The sequence below is a fragment of the Leptodactylus fuscus genome, chromosome 7 (assembly GCF_031893055.1).
Source record: "Leptodactylus fuscus isolate aLepFus1 chromosome 7, aLepFus1.hap2, whole genome shotgun sequence".
NCBI lineage: Eukaryota > Metazoa > Chordata > Amphibia > Anura > Leptodactylidae > Leptodactylus > Leptodactylus fuscus.
Genome location: NC_134271.1, coordinates 106,238,149 through 106,253,912, shown reverse-complemented (window position 1 = coordinate 106,253,912; position 15,764 = coordinate 106,238,149). Strand labels below are relative to the sequence as shown.

Below are 15,764 nucleotides of genomic sequence, written 5' to 3'. Positions count from 1 at the left end.
TTTTAAACCAGCATATATGTAAAAAAATGCAGCCTAAAAACTCAGGCAATTCACACCTACATTAAAATCTCCATAGGAGACTGACACAGAATCCGCTTAAAATTGGCGTCCTGCAAGGATGGCAGAAACTGGACAGGCCCCATTATAGTCTATGGGGTCCATGAGTTTGTTTGGGTAATTGTTTTTAAGTAGACAGGGTCTCCATCTTTGTGGACCCATATGGCGTTGACCTGAACACAGGTGTGAAGCTAGCATCATACAGGTAAGAGGCGTAGCTAGTATAACATGTGCTGGACATAACTGCAGTTCATCAGCAAAATAAAGCACTGTGTAAACACAGCCTTAATGGAAGAGCTGGCGTACTGGTTGTTAGTATACAGGTGAAGTGCATAGTAGTGACATGTGTCTGGCATTACTGCAAAGAGAACTGCATGCAAAGCATGTCTAGTGATCCTGCCAAGTTGTATTTACCTGTAAGGTATGTGTGTTTCTAGAAAAGCTGGGTGGTGCACATATACTGATACTATAACACAGCTACATACAACACACACGTAGACTTACCATTCAGGGGTTGGATACAGCAGGGTGACAACACTTATACACTGTTTACTGGCAGTAGTAGAATAGGTTAAGTGAGTTTACAGAGATATAGAAGCAACAACTAAGCAGCATTATTCCGATGGACCAGTAGAGGGCGACACAAGGACTTGTATTTGCGGAGGAAATGAAAGCGCTAAGTAATTGACACTTGTGTTACAAGTATTGGCTGTGGTGCGCGCAGTTGGCCGCTAGGGGCAGTGTTGTCAGGCAGTTTCGGGCACAGGCTTCCTGGTTGTGATCACACAGCAGGACTCTGCTCAGTGTGCATAGAGCTGCCTACTGCACCGGATCCCTGTGCCAGGGCTGGTGCCTGTGCTGCCTAGTAAGGAACGGAAGACGACTGCGCCTACTCTTGTGCCAGCCCAGGGAGGGGTGACAGAAACTTTTCTCCTTCTTTGCCCAGCCTGTTTGTCACGGGATCGGAGACTGTGTGCAGATACTGCATGCAGGCTGCATAGTACCTGCATGCAGGTGCCTGTGGGCTGGGGGCTGCTCTGGCATGGACAGGGGAAGATCTGCAGCAGCTACACACTGACAGCACTGACATCCCACCTACAGCAGCTGATCTCCTGTCCCTGGAGGCTCCTTCACCAGCTCCATGGCTGGCACCATGAGGTTCAATGGTAATTTAAAACTGAAGATAGGTGAGGCAGTGGGTCTGCAGCCCACCAGATGGTCACTAAGACATTCAGTCTTCAAGAAAGGTTCCTCTTTACTGGATCCCTACATCACCATCAATGTGGATGAGTGCACCATTGGGAAGACCACCACCAAGCACAGGACTAACAAGCCCACCTACAATGAAGAGTTCTGTGTTGCTATATGTGAGGGGAGCAAGATGGAGTTAGCGGTCTTCCATGACACCCCCATTGGCTACGATGACTTTGTGGCAAACTGCAGCCTCAGTTTTCAGGAGCTCCTCAGGAACTCTGGACCCACAGACTCCTTTGAAGGCTGGGTAAGTGCGTGGTGTGCAAAGTGTATGTGTGTGTATGTATATATATATATATATATATATATATATATATATATATATATGTTTTTGGTAATATGTAAGCATTTTCCAATATAACTTGAACCCTGAAGATGAGCACTGGGTAAAACATACGGGGACTGGAATTTTGCTGCCCTTGTAATTACTGTCTCTGTTGGTCAAAAAATCAGATTTCTTGATTATTTTAATATTAACTTAAAATTGTATTTAGTTTAATATGTTCACTGTACCTGCAGCATTTAAGAAAAATGTTCTCCATTAGGCCTAGTTAAGGAAATAAAAATAAGGAACAGTCTTCCGTGTAATATCTATCGTCTTTGCGTGATACTAGTAGGTATTTTTATTACTCAATGAATATCAAATTCTCGATCTAGAAAATCCTTACACAGCAGTTTGTAAAGTTTTATGGTGTTGAGTTTTATGAGATTATGTTGAGATTGACTCAGCTACATGAAAATCGAAAATCCACTTCACTGGACTCCAATCTATCTATTCTGTATTACTTCACGATGGACCTAACAATGTACTGCACACACCCACCTGACCAGCTGGCTCAGTGAATAGCCTCTTAAAGGCTAAGGCCCTACGTTGCAAAAATGCAGCTTTTTTGTTGCATTTGTTTCTTTTGGTTTTGACCCAATGCCAAAATGGCTTTAAAAGGAATGGGGAAAAAATATAGAAATTACTTATTTTACTCCATCCGCTAGTGAATTTGGCTCAAAGAAGGTAGAAGTATGAGAACGTCCTATATATTTCCCATTCCTTTTGTAGCCATTCTTGGCTTTGGCTCAAAACACCACAGCAAAATTTGCAATGACAAAAAAAGCTGTGTTTCCATAACGTGGGGCCTCACAACACATTTATTTAACAAGCTTCATCTATAAATTTAAGGATCTTCACCCAAAATAGCATCAAAAGTGCATGCACCATGTGACTGTACTATAAGGCCAGGGCTCCATGGCTTTATAATACATGGCACTTATCTCACTTTGTACAAGCAATATCATGCTTTATTATCACTAATGTTATGGAGGGTGCTTAAATTGTTGTGAAAAATACAGTGCAATTTTTGCATGTTTTTTTATCTTCTATTTAAAAAAAAAAGTTTCTGAAAAATTATCTGTTATCGGATTGGTTGCTATGGGCAACTGCTCCTCTAGTTTGTGCTAACGTTGGAAAATCATCACAGTGTGAACTCGCATACATTGCACGTCATGTAAATTGCAACACAAACCTCTTTCTAGTGATGTTTTTCTGTTATCTTACAATTCTTCATTTGCTGCTTCCCATCGGCTTGTTTATTTAGCATCAAAACTTATCTCTACTTTAATAGATTTCATAATATTTGTCAAGATAAGACTCAATGTTTGTTGTTTTTGGGGTTGGCTGTATACTTAGTGAGATAGTGGAGCAGTAAAATGTAAAAATGCCCATTAGGTAGATGCAGAAGATGCAGATTTAGGTGAGCTCAGGCTGACTATTATCTGTCTGGAGTCACCTGAGCAGCAAACGTCCCCACACTTACCCCAAATTCACACGATCAAGTTTCACCCGTGATGCCAGGAGTCCCTGCTGCCTAGTGACATACCATCCTGTAGTGATTATAGTGTGCAGGACAGTATGTCACTGGGATGCAGGGACTCCTGGCATCATACATAACTATAATGATAGGATTCCCTCTCTGGGCCTGTTGTTCAGGCCTTTAATGACAAACCTATGTAGTGTGCATTTCTCAACAAGGGACTCAAAGTGTAGGGAGTGTTTTGGAGTATATTTTTGGCAGTGGGGACGGAAATTGGAAAACCCACACAACCACACGGATAGCATACAAACTCCTTTCAGGTATTGCCCTTGGTTGGATTCGAACACAGAACTGCACAATGTGGGGCCTTATAGGTTAGAGGTTTCCTGGTACTAAAACATTGATAGTTTATCCTTAGAATAGGTCATCAATACCGCAATGTACAGTACTAGTGATGGGTGACAGAAAGATACTGTCTGTGGTGAGCTCTATGCTCGAGAACAACTCCCATCCCATGTATGAGACTGTGACAGCACAGGGCAGTACTGTCAGTGACCGACTGCTTCACCCCAAATGTGAGAAGGAACGCTATCGGAGGTCCTTCCTCCCAACCGCGGTCAGGCTGTATAATCAACATCAGGCTAAGCAAAGATCACTCCACACAGAGAACTAAATGATCCTGAAGTCTCTCTTCTTTTTAGTTGCTATGAATCCTAGTATATTTTCTATCTGCTATGAGCTTATATGTGTTCCTTCTTGTAATATATTACTGTATTAACCATACTGCTGTAACACACTGAATTTCCCCATGGTGGGACTATTAAAGGATTCTTTTATCTTATCTTAATTTAATGTGCTGTTTTTGGTAAGTATTGAAGTGACCATAGCGCTCCTAAGTTGCAGTCTCTTCAAACTGCTGATCATGTGGATGCTGGTTGTTGGACCCCTACCAATATGATTTTTATGACCCAATGTAAGGATTGTTCATAAAATGTATTAGTTCTCCGAATCCCCTTATGTTAAAGGCCCCAAGTTGCAGAAACACACAGAGGTTTTTATTGTTACAGATTTATTTATTTTTGCGTTTTTCTGAGCTAAATCGAGGAGTGGTTATAAAAGGAATGGGGAATACAAGGGAAACTCTCCCTTTTGCTCAATCCAACCTATGTTGCAGATTTTGCTGCTTTTTTTTTTTTTTTTTTGCCAAAGCCAGGATTGGTTTTAGCAGAAGGTAGAAGTATAAGAACTTCCTATATATTTCTCATTCTTTTTGTAGCTACTCTTTACTTTAGAGGAAGAAAAAAAAACACAGCAAAATCTTTAATCTGAGGGCTCATTCACATCTGCGCCCTTCTGCAGACAGAATACGGAAACCCGATAGACCGTGTCCGGCCGTGAGCATTGGGAAGCGTTTTGTGCTATCCACGGCGAAACCGTTTTTTTTTTTTTTAACCGGACACAAAGTCCTGCATGTCCGACTCTGTGTTCGGTTAAAAAAAAAAAAAAACTGTTTCGCCGCGGAGAGCACAAAACGCTCACAGCCGGATACTTTTCAAGCCCATTCAAATTAATGGGTTTGAAAAATGACTGCAGGTTTCGGGCAGGAAACGGAGACCTGCAGAATGGAGGCCAGAACGCAGATGAGAACCCGGGCTTATCCGTTAAGGGTACCTATTATTTAATAATATATATATATATATATATATATATATATATATATATATATATATTAAAGTGTGCAGGAGAAGGGGGTTGATATAGTAGGCCTTATCACTGATGGCGACGATAGGGAATACAGAGACTTAAACCGGGACTTTGTTGAATGGTGCCAGCAGAACCATCTCAGGATTAATGCTGGGAAGACCAAGGAGATGGTGGTGGACTTTGGGAAACGGAGGAGTGCTCCGACCCCGGTGGAGATCCAAGGAACATGTATTGAGATAGTCAGGACCTATAAGTATCTGGTTGTGCTCCTCAATAATAAACTAGACTGGGCTGACCACCTGGAGGCGCTGCACAGAAAGGGCCACAGCAGTCTCTACCTGCTCAGGAGGCTGAGGGCCTTCGGAGTCCAGGGGACACTTCTTAGGGCCTTCTTCAACTCTGTGGTTGTCTCGGCCATCTTTTTCGGTGTGGCCTGCTGGGGGAGCAGTATATCAACCAGGGACAGAAATAGACTTGACAGGCTGATCAGGAGGGCCAGTACAGGTGGTGGGTGACAGAAGGATACTGTCCGTGGTGACCTCCATGCGGGAGAACAAATCCCACCCCATGTATGAGACCTTGATGGCACTTGGCAGCACTGTAAGTGACCGTCTGCTTCACCCCAAGTGTGAGAAGGAGCGCTATCGCAAGTCCTTCCTTCCAACCGCGACCAGGCTGTATAATCTACATCAGACCAAGCGAAGATCACTCCGCACAGAGAACTAATGATTATGAATGTCCTCCTTCTTTCTTCTCTGTTCCTTAGGACTCCTAGTATATCTTTCTCAGCATATGTGTGTCTACTACTTCTGCAATATTTACTGTGTATTATCATGTATCTGTATTACTATGCAGCTGAAACATACTGAAATTTCCCCACTGTGGGACTATTAAAGGATTATCTTATCTTATCTTATATTTATCAAGAATGGTGTAATTAACACTAGTCTTCAAATTCATGGCTCATCGGAAGAGACGCCTTTATGAAAGTGGTGTAGGAGGTGCAGGAACGCCTATTGCAATAATTATTTGTGCAACTTGTGTTTGTGACTGTTTTGCGGCAGAAATCTGCATAGATTACATAGTAAATCCGCCCCTTTGATTCCATACACCATTTTCTGCACTCTAAACAGACTCCATCTGAAATAAATGAGCACAGAGCTCACCTCGGCGTTCAGGGTTTCCATTCCTCTCTCCGCAAATGCACTTTTCTCTCCGCATTTTTTGTACGGAAACCACACGGACCCCATTATAGTCTATGGGAGCTGCAGGTTTCCTAAGGTAAAAGCTTTTTTTATGCGGATTAGGTTTAGGTTTGGGGCCCCCCTTAACAGAAACCCATGTGCAGATGTGAATCAAGCATAAGTTGTTAAAAGATGGATCCAAGTTTGTGGACTCCAGGTTTAAGATATTCTACCTATATACTAGATGTACTTTAATCTGTATGTGGGTTGGTAAGGCAAGTACAATTCTACGTCTGTTTTTCATTTATACAGATACACAATTTTGAGTGTTTACAATAGTAGGCCTCAGATCTTGACCTACATTTTTGGATTATGTTGGTGGTGACATTTTCTAACGCTGTATTTGTCACCTACATGCAGTGGGGGTAGCAATTGTGCAGGCCCAACCACAAACCTAAATAAGACTTGCAATCATTACGAGCAGCTTACTTTCCTACTGATATCGAAAGAAGGTCCTATTGTCCAGCTTTGTTTGCCCCCATAAATATTTCAGCAATATTTGCCTTTATGTCCTTGAGGCAAGTAAGCCATGTCCTTCCTATTCCAATAAAGTAAGTTTAAGTTCCTCCAGTTGCAGCACTGAAGTCCTGGGTTTGAATCCTGCCAAGGACAACATCTGCAAGGAGTTTGTATGTTCTCCACGTGTTTGGCGTGTGGGAAGAAACTGGTGTATCCACAGGAAACCCACACAAAGACATACTGATAGGGAATGCAGATTGTGAGTCCTACATGGGAAAGCGCTGTGTAATGTGATGGCACTATACAGATAAGCATAATAAAATAATATACAGAATAATGGGCTTCACATGCCATAGGTTATAGGTCTGCAGACATGTTAAAGGGGTTTTCCAAGCGTTAAATATTGTTGATCTGTCCTTAAAATAGAACCCAAGTATGTAATAGGTTGGCGTCTGATACTTAGGACCCCCAAAGATTGCCTCCTTGAAGTAAATTGGGCAGAGCTGCAATATCATAGAGAGCCCCTACACAGTGTACTTGCTGTTTGGTTAAGAGACTGCATTGATTTCCAAGAATGCTGCAATCTCTTCAATAGCTGACCAATATTGATGACCTATTCTAAGAATAATTCATCAATAACTTGGTCCTTTTTAAAAATGGCTGAAACTACAGATTTTGACAGGCCCTATCGACCATGAAGTGTGCCCAACTCTTCCCCAAGAGATGATGTCTGGGTAAATCAGGATCAGGATTAGTTCTGCTTGCAGATAAATTGTCGCCAGAGTTGCTGTTGCCAGAGTTATCTAACAACAGTTTACTCAACTCCCTACACTGAAAACACACACTTTTGGCTGGAACCAAGGGTGTATGTATATACAGTGTCAGACAGAGGTGCCTAGGACCCACAGGTAAATTTCACTATGGCCATCCACTACACAGCTAGATGCAAATATTACATGACATTCATTAGGAAATGTCGATAACTAACTAATTTTCCAGTACTAACTTGCTGTCTAGCCTTTGTGTCAATTTTTTCTATCCTGGGGTCCTGACAGTAACCTGCTGCCTTTGTCTTCAATTAGAGCCCTTTTAGCTCTGTGAGCCAGGGAGATGTGCGTGCCCATACAACAGTAAACCTCCGGCAGCAGCAAGATGCTTCAAGATGATGGTTACTGGAGCACCTGCAGTGTGGTTGGGAAGATGGGGCTCAGGGAGGAAGGATACTGGTTGGCCTGACTGCACCGAGATGTCATCTCAGCCGAAGAATAACTATATGAGGTCTAGGGTTGGGGAGAAGATAGACTTGCACATTCTCAGTGAGCGCCCTCTATTGCATTCTTGAGGCACTGACTTCCTAATTACATCATGGAAGTCAGATTTGCATATTCTTCCCATGTATATGAGGTCTAGTGAGTGTACTGTGATATGCCATAGTGAATTGGGTGCCCACCTGGCTCGGGGGTCCACATGGGAATTCACCTGTTCATCTATGGACCAGTTAGAGCCTGTGTATATAAAGGAGTCAGGAGGAATGATTAAAGGTGTATGGGAACCTTTTGGAACCTATTTATTAGTTCACCCATCATGTGTATGATCTGCATTTAGATGTTAGAGCCCACTATATGTAATAGAAAAGCTTCAACTTGAAATATCCAATGCTAGGTTCACACTAGCATCCATTTGGGTACCCAAAAAAATGGTAACCCAGTCCGCTTAAAAAGCGTTTACCTGTGGACCCCTACACTATAATGGGATCCACAGGGTTTCTGTCCCGAAAAGCTTGCAGGACTTTTCTCTCCACCTTTTTCAATCAGAATGGGGAATGGAGTCCCCGAATGTAGAGTGAGCGCAGGTGAGAACTTAGGCTGGTCTCACATGGCCGTAATGTATGTCCGCAAATGGTCCGCAATTGAGGGTTTTCAATTACAGACACATTATATTCAATGTTGCCTCTTACACCACCGGATATTTTATCTGTGGTGTGGCCGGGCTGCAACCGTGGTCTGCAATTTATAGAACATGTCCATAATGGCCGTGAATTGCGGCACTGCACGGACTCGCTCATAGAACTCTATGGGCGAGTGTGGCAGTACACGGACATCTGCAGAGTCTATGTTGCCGATCAGCAACTAGTGTTGCTGATCAGCAACTTGCGGACTGTACATTCAATACAGTCGTGTAAGACCAGCCTTAGCCTAAGATCTCACAAAAGAATCAATGCTTGCATGGACTGCATTATACTACTTAGTCCTAAAGACTAAATATATATTAAGTTACCTGTAGCCAGTTAACTATCTTTTTATGAAGTCTACTATACAATATAAAGGGACATAAAATACCATGTAAAATGTGATATAAAAATGAACAACACTCAATGGGAATCTGTATTATAAGTTACACTAGGTTCATAATAGCGCTGTCTCTCCAACAAACTTGATCAACAGAAAGGTGGACCAGTAAAACATAAGTAGCCTGACCAACCTCATTGACTATAATGGGGTCCATTGGGTGTCTATCTTTTTCAAACTGCAACTGGAGGAGGAAAAAGTCATATTTGCAGGACTGTTTCTTCTGACGACTTTTGTCAGACTCTGCAACAAAGTCTCCAGCGGAATGCCACTGCAGATGTGAACATAGTCTTAAATATATATCTATATATTTTTTTTTTTCTTCAGAACGTCAGTTGAGGGACCACAAACTACATTAGACCATTATGACGTCAAACATCAGTATACATTACCTCAATATATATTCTTTGTCTCCTCAGCTTCTTCCTTTGTTCATGCCCAAGCATGTAAACTGAATAATGTATTGTATATATATTGTCAATTACTGTATTATGAGAGAGTAATAAGACCAGTGTTTACTGACGTAGGGCGCTAGTCTATATTAGACACTGGTTTATGCATACTTTTTATTTGATTTTTACAGACCATCTCCTCCCAAAGAAAATCTTGTTTTGGGAGCGCATAATGTATAAGCAAATTATTGCTCACTTTCCTGGAAGTTCTCATGGATTCTCTGTGAGGTTCTCTGCTGGAGCATGCTTGGGGTGGAGATTCATTCTTTTAGTTTTTTGGTTATTCGTTTTACCTTTTTATCATAAATTCGGTTCAGTACAGTGAATGCTAAGTGACCTGTATTACAGGCAGCCAGTGCTGCGTCCTGACCTTAATGACTTTGCAGATGAAATCCTTGCTCTGTCTACTGTAGTGAAACTCTTAAGCTATTACAAAGTATAGAGTCAGAAAGTCTGTTTGCAGGCAAAATATTACTACAGGAGCCTGCATCATATGCGTCATGAAGGCTGCAATATTCATAGACTTGTATAGCCTTGTGACACATATCCATATAGGCTTCTTATAATCATTGGAATAGACTTCTTTCTAGCATATATAAGGAAAAAGTGACCTATGTACTTTAGGAATCAGCAAGAAGTAAACTATATACCATAGGACTTAGAATATAAATATATTCTTTGTACGTATTGGACAGTCAGTTCTTTCGCTCATCTAGAGGGACCTTCAAGGCACAGAATTAAGTCCTTATATCATATTTCATGTATATTATATATTACAGCCCAATTTTAGGTCAATTATTGCACATCTGAAACTTGTGAAGTACACTGAGGGCCATATCTGCCTTGGTTGAGTTGAGGACATCAAAGAGTGTGTTTTGCCAGTCAGTTGATAGCCATGTTATGTTATGTTACATGTCATGACATCAGGAATACAATGGGGGAGCTTTAGAAAAACTAGGGCAAGATAAAAGTTGCCGCGTTCATTTTTCAATAGACTGTGTAATAAGAGCTGGAATCTGACTGGTTGTTATGGACAGCTGCTCTACTTTACCTTGTTCTAGTTTTGATAAATCCCCAATGTGTACGATAAAGACTGGGTAACATATGTTGGACATATCGCAAAATCAGACTAAAGTAAAGTGGATCACATGTGCATAGCAACCAGTCAGATTTCAGCTCTCATTTCTTAGAGGACTTTGGGGCAAGGGCAACTGTACCAGTTTTCAAAAATTTTCCCATTGTGCAAGAATGTTCCAATGGCTGGTTCCATTCCAATATTTTCCGTTACGACTGGTCTGAATATGACCTGCTCTAAAACAATATATATATCGTAATGGAACATACTTGGACTCGTGTACATGGATTCTGTGTAATCTAACAATGTATCTATATTGCCCTATGGAATCTATGGTATGACTCTGTTGCCCGTAGAGCATGACTGTTGACTTTTGTAGAGAGATAAAGAAAGTTGTGTTGAACTGAGACTGAAGTCATGTGTCTTCATTCCACTTGTAAAGTTGTTTAATTCTAGCTAAATGGAAAGGAATCCTCAAGTAGCCCTCTCCGATCCGGCTACACGGTAGTGTGAGACAGGATGAAAATCAACTGAAATAATCTGTCTGCAAGTTCATAATAATTAAACTGACTTTCAATATGAATCATTTTGATTGTTTTTTTTATTAATTGCTCAGCCCTACCTGGAGCTCTGTAACATGTACTGTGTGTGTCTGCTTGGGTTAAGCGAACATGACTTTGCAGAAATGCAGCCTCAAAGTAAAGAAAGTAGGGCACGTTGTCAATGCAACATATATGGCTGTGTGTATTCTACTAAGCATTGTCTGTCGTCAGCAGGGCTGTGGATTTAGTAGGTCAAACCACTGACTCCAACTCTGATCTCTCTCTCTGTTTTTCTATACCCTGACTTCTTCATAAGTGGCTAGCAGCCAATACCTCTGTATAATATCTGAGTATCCCCCATAAACAAGGATCAGAGATGCTGACATTCTTACATGCATAAGGCTTGCTAAATTGTTTTATTTAAGTTCTAAAACTTTGACATCTTATGGGGCACTGAGTAGCTTTGGTGTCCAACTTGTGGCTGTGAAACTACATCTCCCAGCATGCCTAGCCAGGCTCCAGCTACAACTATTAATAATCCACTTTACTTCTTACCCAGTCCCTGGTAACTGTTCGCTCTATTACCACCTTTATTTCTTGTTTTTGCACTCCTGTCCTCACTGGCCCATTCTGCCTGTTCCCCGTCTCCCTTGGGTGTTCACAATATTCTGCACATGTCTGTTTATTCCTTTGTGACACAAGTGATATTTTGTTCACTGAGATGAAACAGTCTCTGTAAGACCCAACCGGTTGATCCAGATGTCTGTAAAGTGTCTTAGCCCGAGAGTAGCTTTCACTTATTATGCAGTGTTTTCTCATGTTCCTGGACGCCGACCAAGCTATGATGGTTGTTATGCCTCCAGAACAGTTGTAGAGTTTCATGTTTGTGTATTTCAGATTTTATGTTCATCCCTGGCTACAATAATACAGAGTAAACTATACTTATTTATCACTATATTGGTTACATTAAGATAATCTTTCCTGTGTTTATTACCAGCAACAGTGTGTCTTCTGTAATGGTGTCTCTTCTGAAGATTGGCAGGATACCAATCTATGGGAATATATAAGGGACTTGCATGAAAAGTAACTTCGTATATAGTGTTATTCTAGGAATTGCTCCCTTTAGGGGAACGTGCTCTATAATAATACAGAAGGTAAATGGGAAAGTCGAATTCTGTAGGCTGGTGTGAATAGTACTCCGTGTCTTCAGGTTTGCAGCCCAGTGGCAGGAAGTATGAAAGGAATTCCCTAGTAAAGATATAGCAGATCTAGATTTGTGACTTTATGGGGATTTCCAAGTTATGACATTAAGATGTTCTATAGGTACAACAGAGTCTGTAAATGCGGGTGTGCCTGGTAATACAGCTTACACTAGGTTCACACTAACCTTTAAAAAAACAAACAAACAAGGATAAAAAAGATTGCAAAAAAAAAATGGACGCCTATCTTAATGGACATTTTTTTTTTTGCTTTTCTTTGTTGTTTTCTGAGCATGCGCGGAAAAAATGGACAGTTTTAACAGACAGCCATAGACATTAGTGTTAAAAAGTAATGGATGCTTAATGTCCGTTATAAGTCTGTTATTTGAATGGACACAAGTCCTGCACCCCACGTTATTATGTTATTATATCTGCTAATAGCAAATAGACGGTAAAAGTCTTCTCAGATGCAGTGGCGTAACTAGGAATGGCGGGGCCCCATGGTGAACTTTTGACATGAAAAAACTTTGAAAAAAAAGTTAAGCAAAGCGCCGGCCTAGACATGAGTGTCAATGGACGAGTAAATTATTGGCAGCTACTATCGCAGTAATCCAATTGGTAGCAACATAACTTATTACTATGTGGGTGCAAAAAAAGGGGCCACATACGGTTTGGGGACCAAAAAAATGGGGCCATAATATGTGCTGGAGGCTAGTAAGCAACCTCGTGTGACATCACTGTACAGTTTTCAGCCGGAAGCTTCCAATCGCACTCTCTAGCTGGGGTGCGCTGTGGATCTTCCAGCCAAAGACAGAATAAACAGCTATAAGGGTCACAGTAGTTTGACTTGTGACCATACCGCTAAACCAGGGGCCTCTTAGACCCCTTCACCATACTCCTGTCTCCAGGTGTAGGAAACCGAAGCCTATTTTTCCTGCAAACCACTGATGTGGCACCTGGTTGTGCACCTCTTTTATTGGCCATACTGTCTCCTGCTCTATGGTATCACTTACAGTACCATAGCGCAATTGACAGGGTAATCTGGCAGAACAATAGAAGAGGTGCACAGTTGGGCGCCACATCATTCCTTTGCTGGAAAAAAGGTCAGTATGAAATTTACCAGAGTGGTGTAGCCTGGATTGTATGTAATGTAATTTGAGGTGGAGTGGGGGAGAACAATTACCTGTGGGGGTCACCAATATCTGTGTGGGGGGACCAATAGGACACTACTAACTATTGACTCTTACCTGCAGGGGGAAATCATTGAGACACTATTTCCTATGTGAACAATATGTTAATCTTAGCCTTATGGTTGCCTTCAGCAGCTACAGTTATACCGTCGCAGAATTACTTTGAAGATGACCATAAGGTTATCTTTCGCCCTTAGTGAAAATGAGTTTGCCACCCCTGTACAAGTGGAATTATCTAAAATCATTTGGTTTCTAGTCTGGAGCTGGGTTCACAGATCTTTTTAAAATAATCTTTTACTTCTTTTTTTTTTTTTCTTTTTTTTTTTAAATAAATATTATATATTAGTATTGGTAAAGAAATGACTATACAAAACATGTGTTCTATATATATATATATATATATATATATATATATATATATGAAAAACCCCTCCATCCCCGGGGAAGCACCGCTGTGCTACACATTTCCTTTTTCCAAGCTTTGCATATTTTATACTCTTGGGACCAAACTGTTTTGCACAGAATGGATCAGTAAACCTGAGGTTGTCTGCAGACAAATTCTTAAACTGACTTGTGTGAAAGACACTTTAGAAATGATGTAAAAGCTGAACAGACTCTTCAATAGGATGGTGTTTCTAGCTTATAGTCACAAGCACAGTCCCAATATCACAGCATTTTTTTTTTTTTTTTTTGCTGCTTTGCTCCAGTTGGAATATGGGGACAATGTTAGTCTGAGGTTGTCCCTAATAATGCTCTGGCTTAGCTATGGCACAGTCTAGTGATATGTTCCCAGCTGGCGACTTCCTGGCATCCAGAGGCCCACTCTGTTCTGAAGTGATGGCCGGAAAGGGATCGATAGCTATTTTGTATTATAGATCCATTAACAGTTGACCTACGCTTTCTGGGCAGTGGTCCCCAACTAGTGGCTCACAATGGGAGCCCTAAATGATGACAATAGGCCCCGGCAATCGACAGTGTTGCGTAATTTAACGTGAATTGGAAAAATATTATGATACTATGGATAAATTACCATCTGAAGTATCTGCAAATTTGTGGCTTCTTTTTATTCACATTTAATAAGTCTCACCTTTCTGGGTTCAATGTGTCTCCTGACCAGACGCCCATAAGAAATTGTGGACCCCCACTGTGGGAAATTGTAGCTATGAACAAAGTTGTGTAGGTTTAGCGCCTCTTTAAGAAATGGAGTCAACATCTCTCATGCTTTCCATTTTATATAAAGAAAAATTTCCGTGTAACAAATTAAATTGTAATGCAGTTTCTTGTCATCTACCAAAGTCTGGTCAATAGCAGCCTTCCAGAATTCAGAAGACAGCTTGTTATGTGTTTATATTGTATTATGATTTAATATCTAGGAGAGAGAACCACCGATGAGTGTTTGCTTGAGGGTATTAAGGGCTCTTCTGGAAGCACTCCATGTGAAGCACATACCTCTGTAGGGATAAAAGCCAAATTGCTTTGAGGTTACCTAGTTTGTTGGACATTTGGATTTTCTTTGGTTATAACTCTGTCAATGTGTCATACAATGTTGTTATATATGCATTCCTAGTCATCGGGCTTCTATTGTTAGAAATAATTTAGTACTCCCTCTACCTAATATGCACAGCTAAGATTCAGATCATGAGAACAATGGTCGTAGGTGGGGATGTGCCACTCCTTTATAGTACAAACATACTCTAGCTCTCGATGGACAAGAGGTCTGTAAATATGGAATACCCCTTCCCTGTTGATCAGTGGGTTGTCTCGGAGATCAGTTTTTGAGTTTTGGTGAGAAAATTTCAGCCCAGTTAACAGGAACCTTTGCATTTCCATTAGGCCTTGTCTAAGAGCCTATGCATCATAGTTTGGTGTGTTGTCTCTTTAGGGGTATCACATTATTAGGTACATTTGAGTACTGTTCCCCTTGACCTCTTTCTTTTTGACTATCCATTACATTATTAGAATGACCATAGTGAGATGACCACATTGACCTGGTGGAAGGCAATGATCTATGGTTTGATGGTCCAGTGTGGAGCATCCATATAAATAGTGTGCCTCTTGTAATAGTAAGGGAAATACAGTACAAGACCCTGGAGTTCAGTAGCTGCAGCCTGTCTCTTACCTAATTAATATTGACTGGCATATTGCCAGCCCGAGTAGAATGGAGGTCATAAGTTTTGAGATATTGGCATGTTTGGCCATCTAAATGTAAAAATCAATGGAAACGCCCACATTTGACTGCTGTAAATCTGCCTTTTGGGTCACATGGTAGTTTGGTCTTTGACATTCTGCTAAAATAACAGGATGGAAAGAAGGTCAGCAATTTACTGAACAATAAAGGTGATATTCAATTTTTCAAGATATATTACATTGATAGCCTTCAGAATTTCTTTAAAGGGAACCCATCAGGAAATTCCTGCTGCCCTATCTGAGAACAG

The 15,764-nt window shown here is 41.1% G+C and overlaps 1 protein-coding gene across 1 annotated transcript in view; it reads left to right on the top strand.

The window, feature by feature from the left end:
- The first annotated feature begins 873 nt into the window (after positions 1 to 873).
- Positions 874 to 15,764, top strand: part of PRKCH (protein kinase C eta) — a 119,245-nt gene continuing 104,354 nt past the window's right edge. Inside the window, exon 1 of the mRNA XM_075282757.1 lies at positions 874 to 1,558. Within this exon, the coding sequence (XP_075138858.1) occupies positions 1,199 to 1,558 (360 nt within the window). The 5' untranslated portion in view covers positions 874 to 1,198. The remainder of the gene's footprint in view (positions 1,559 to 15,764) is intronic.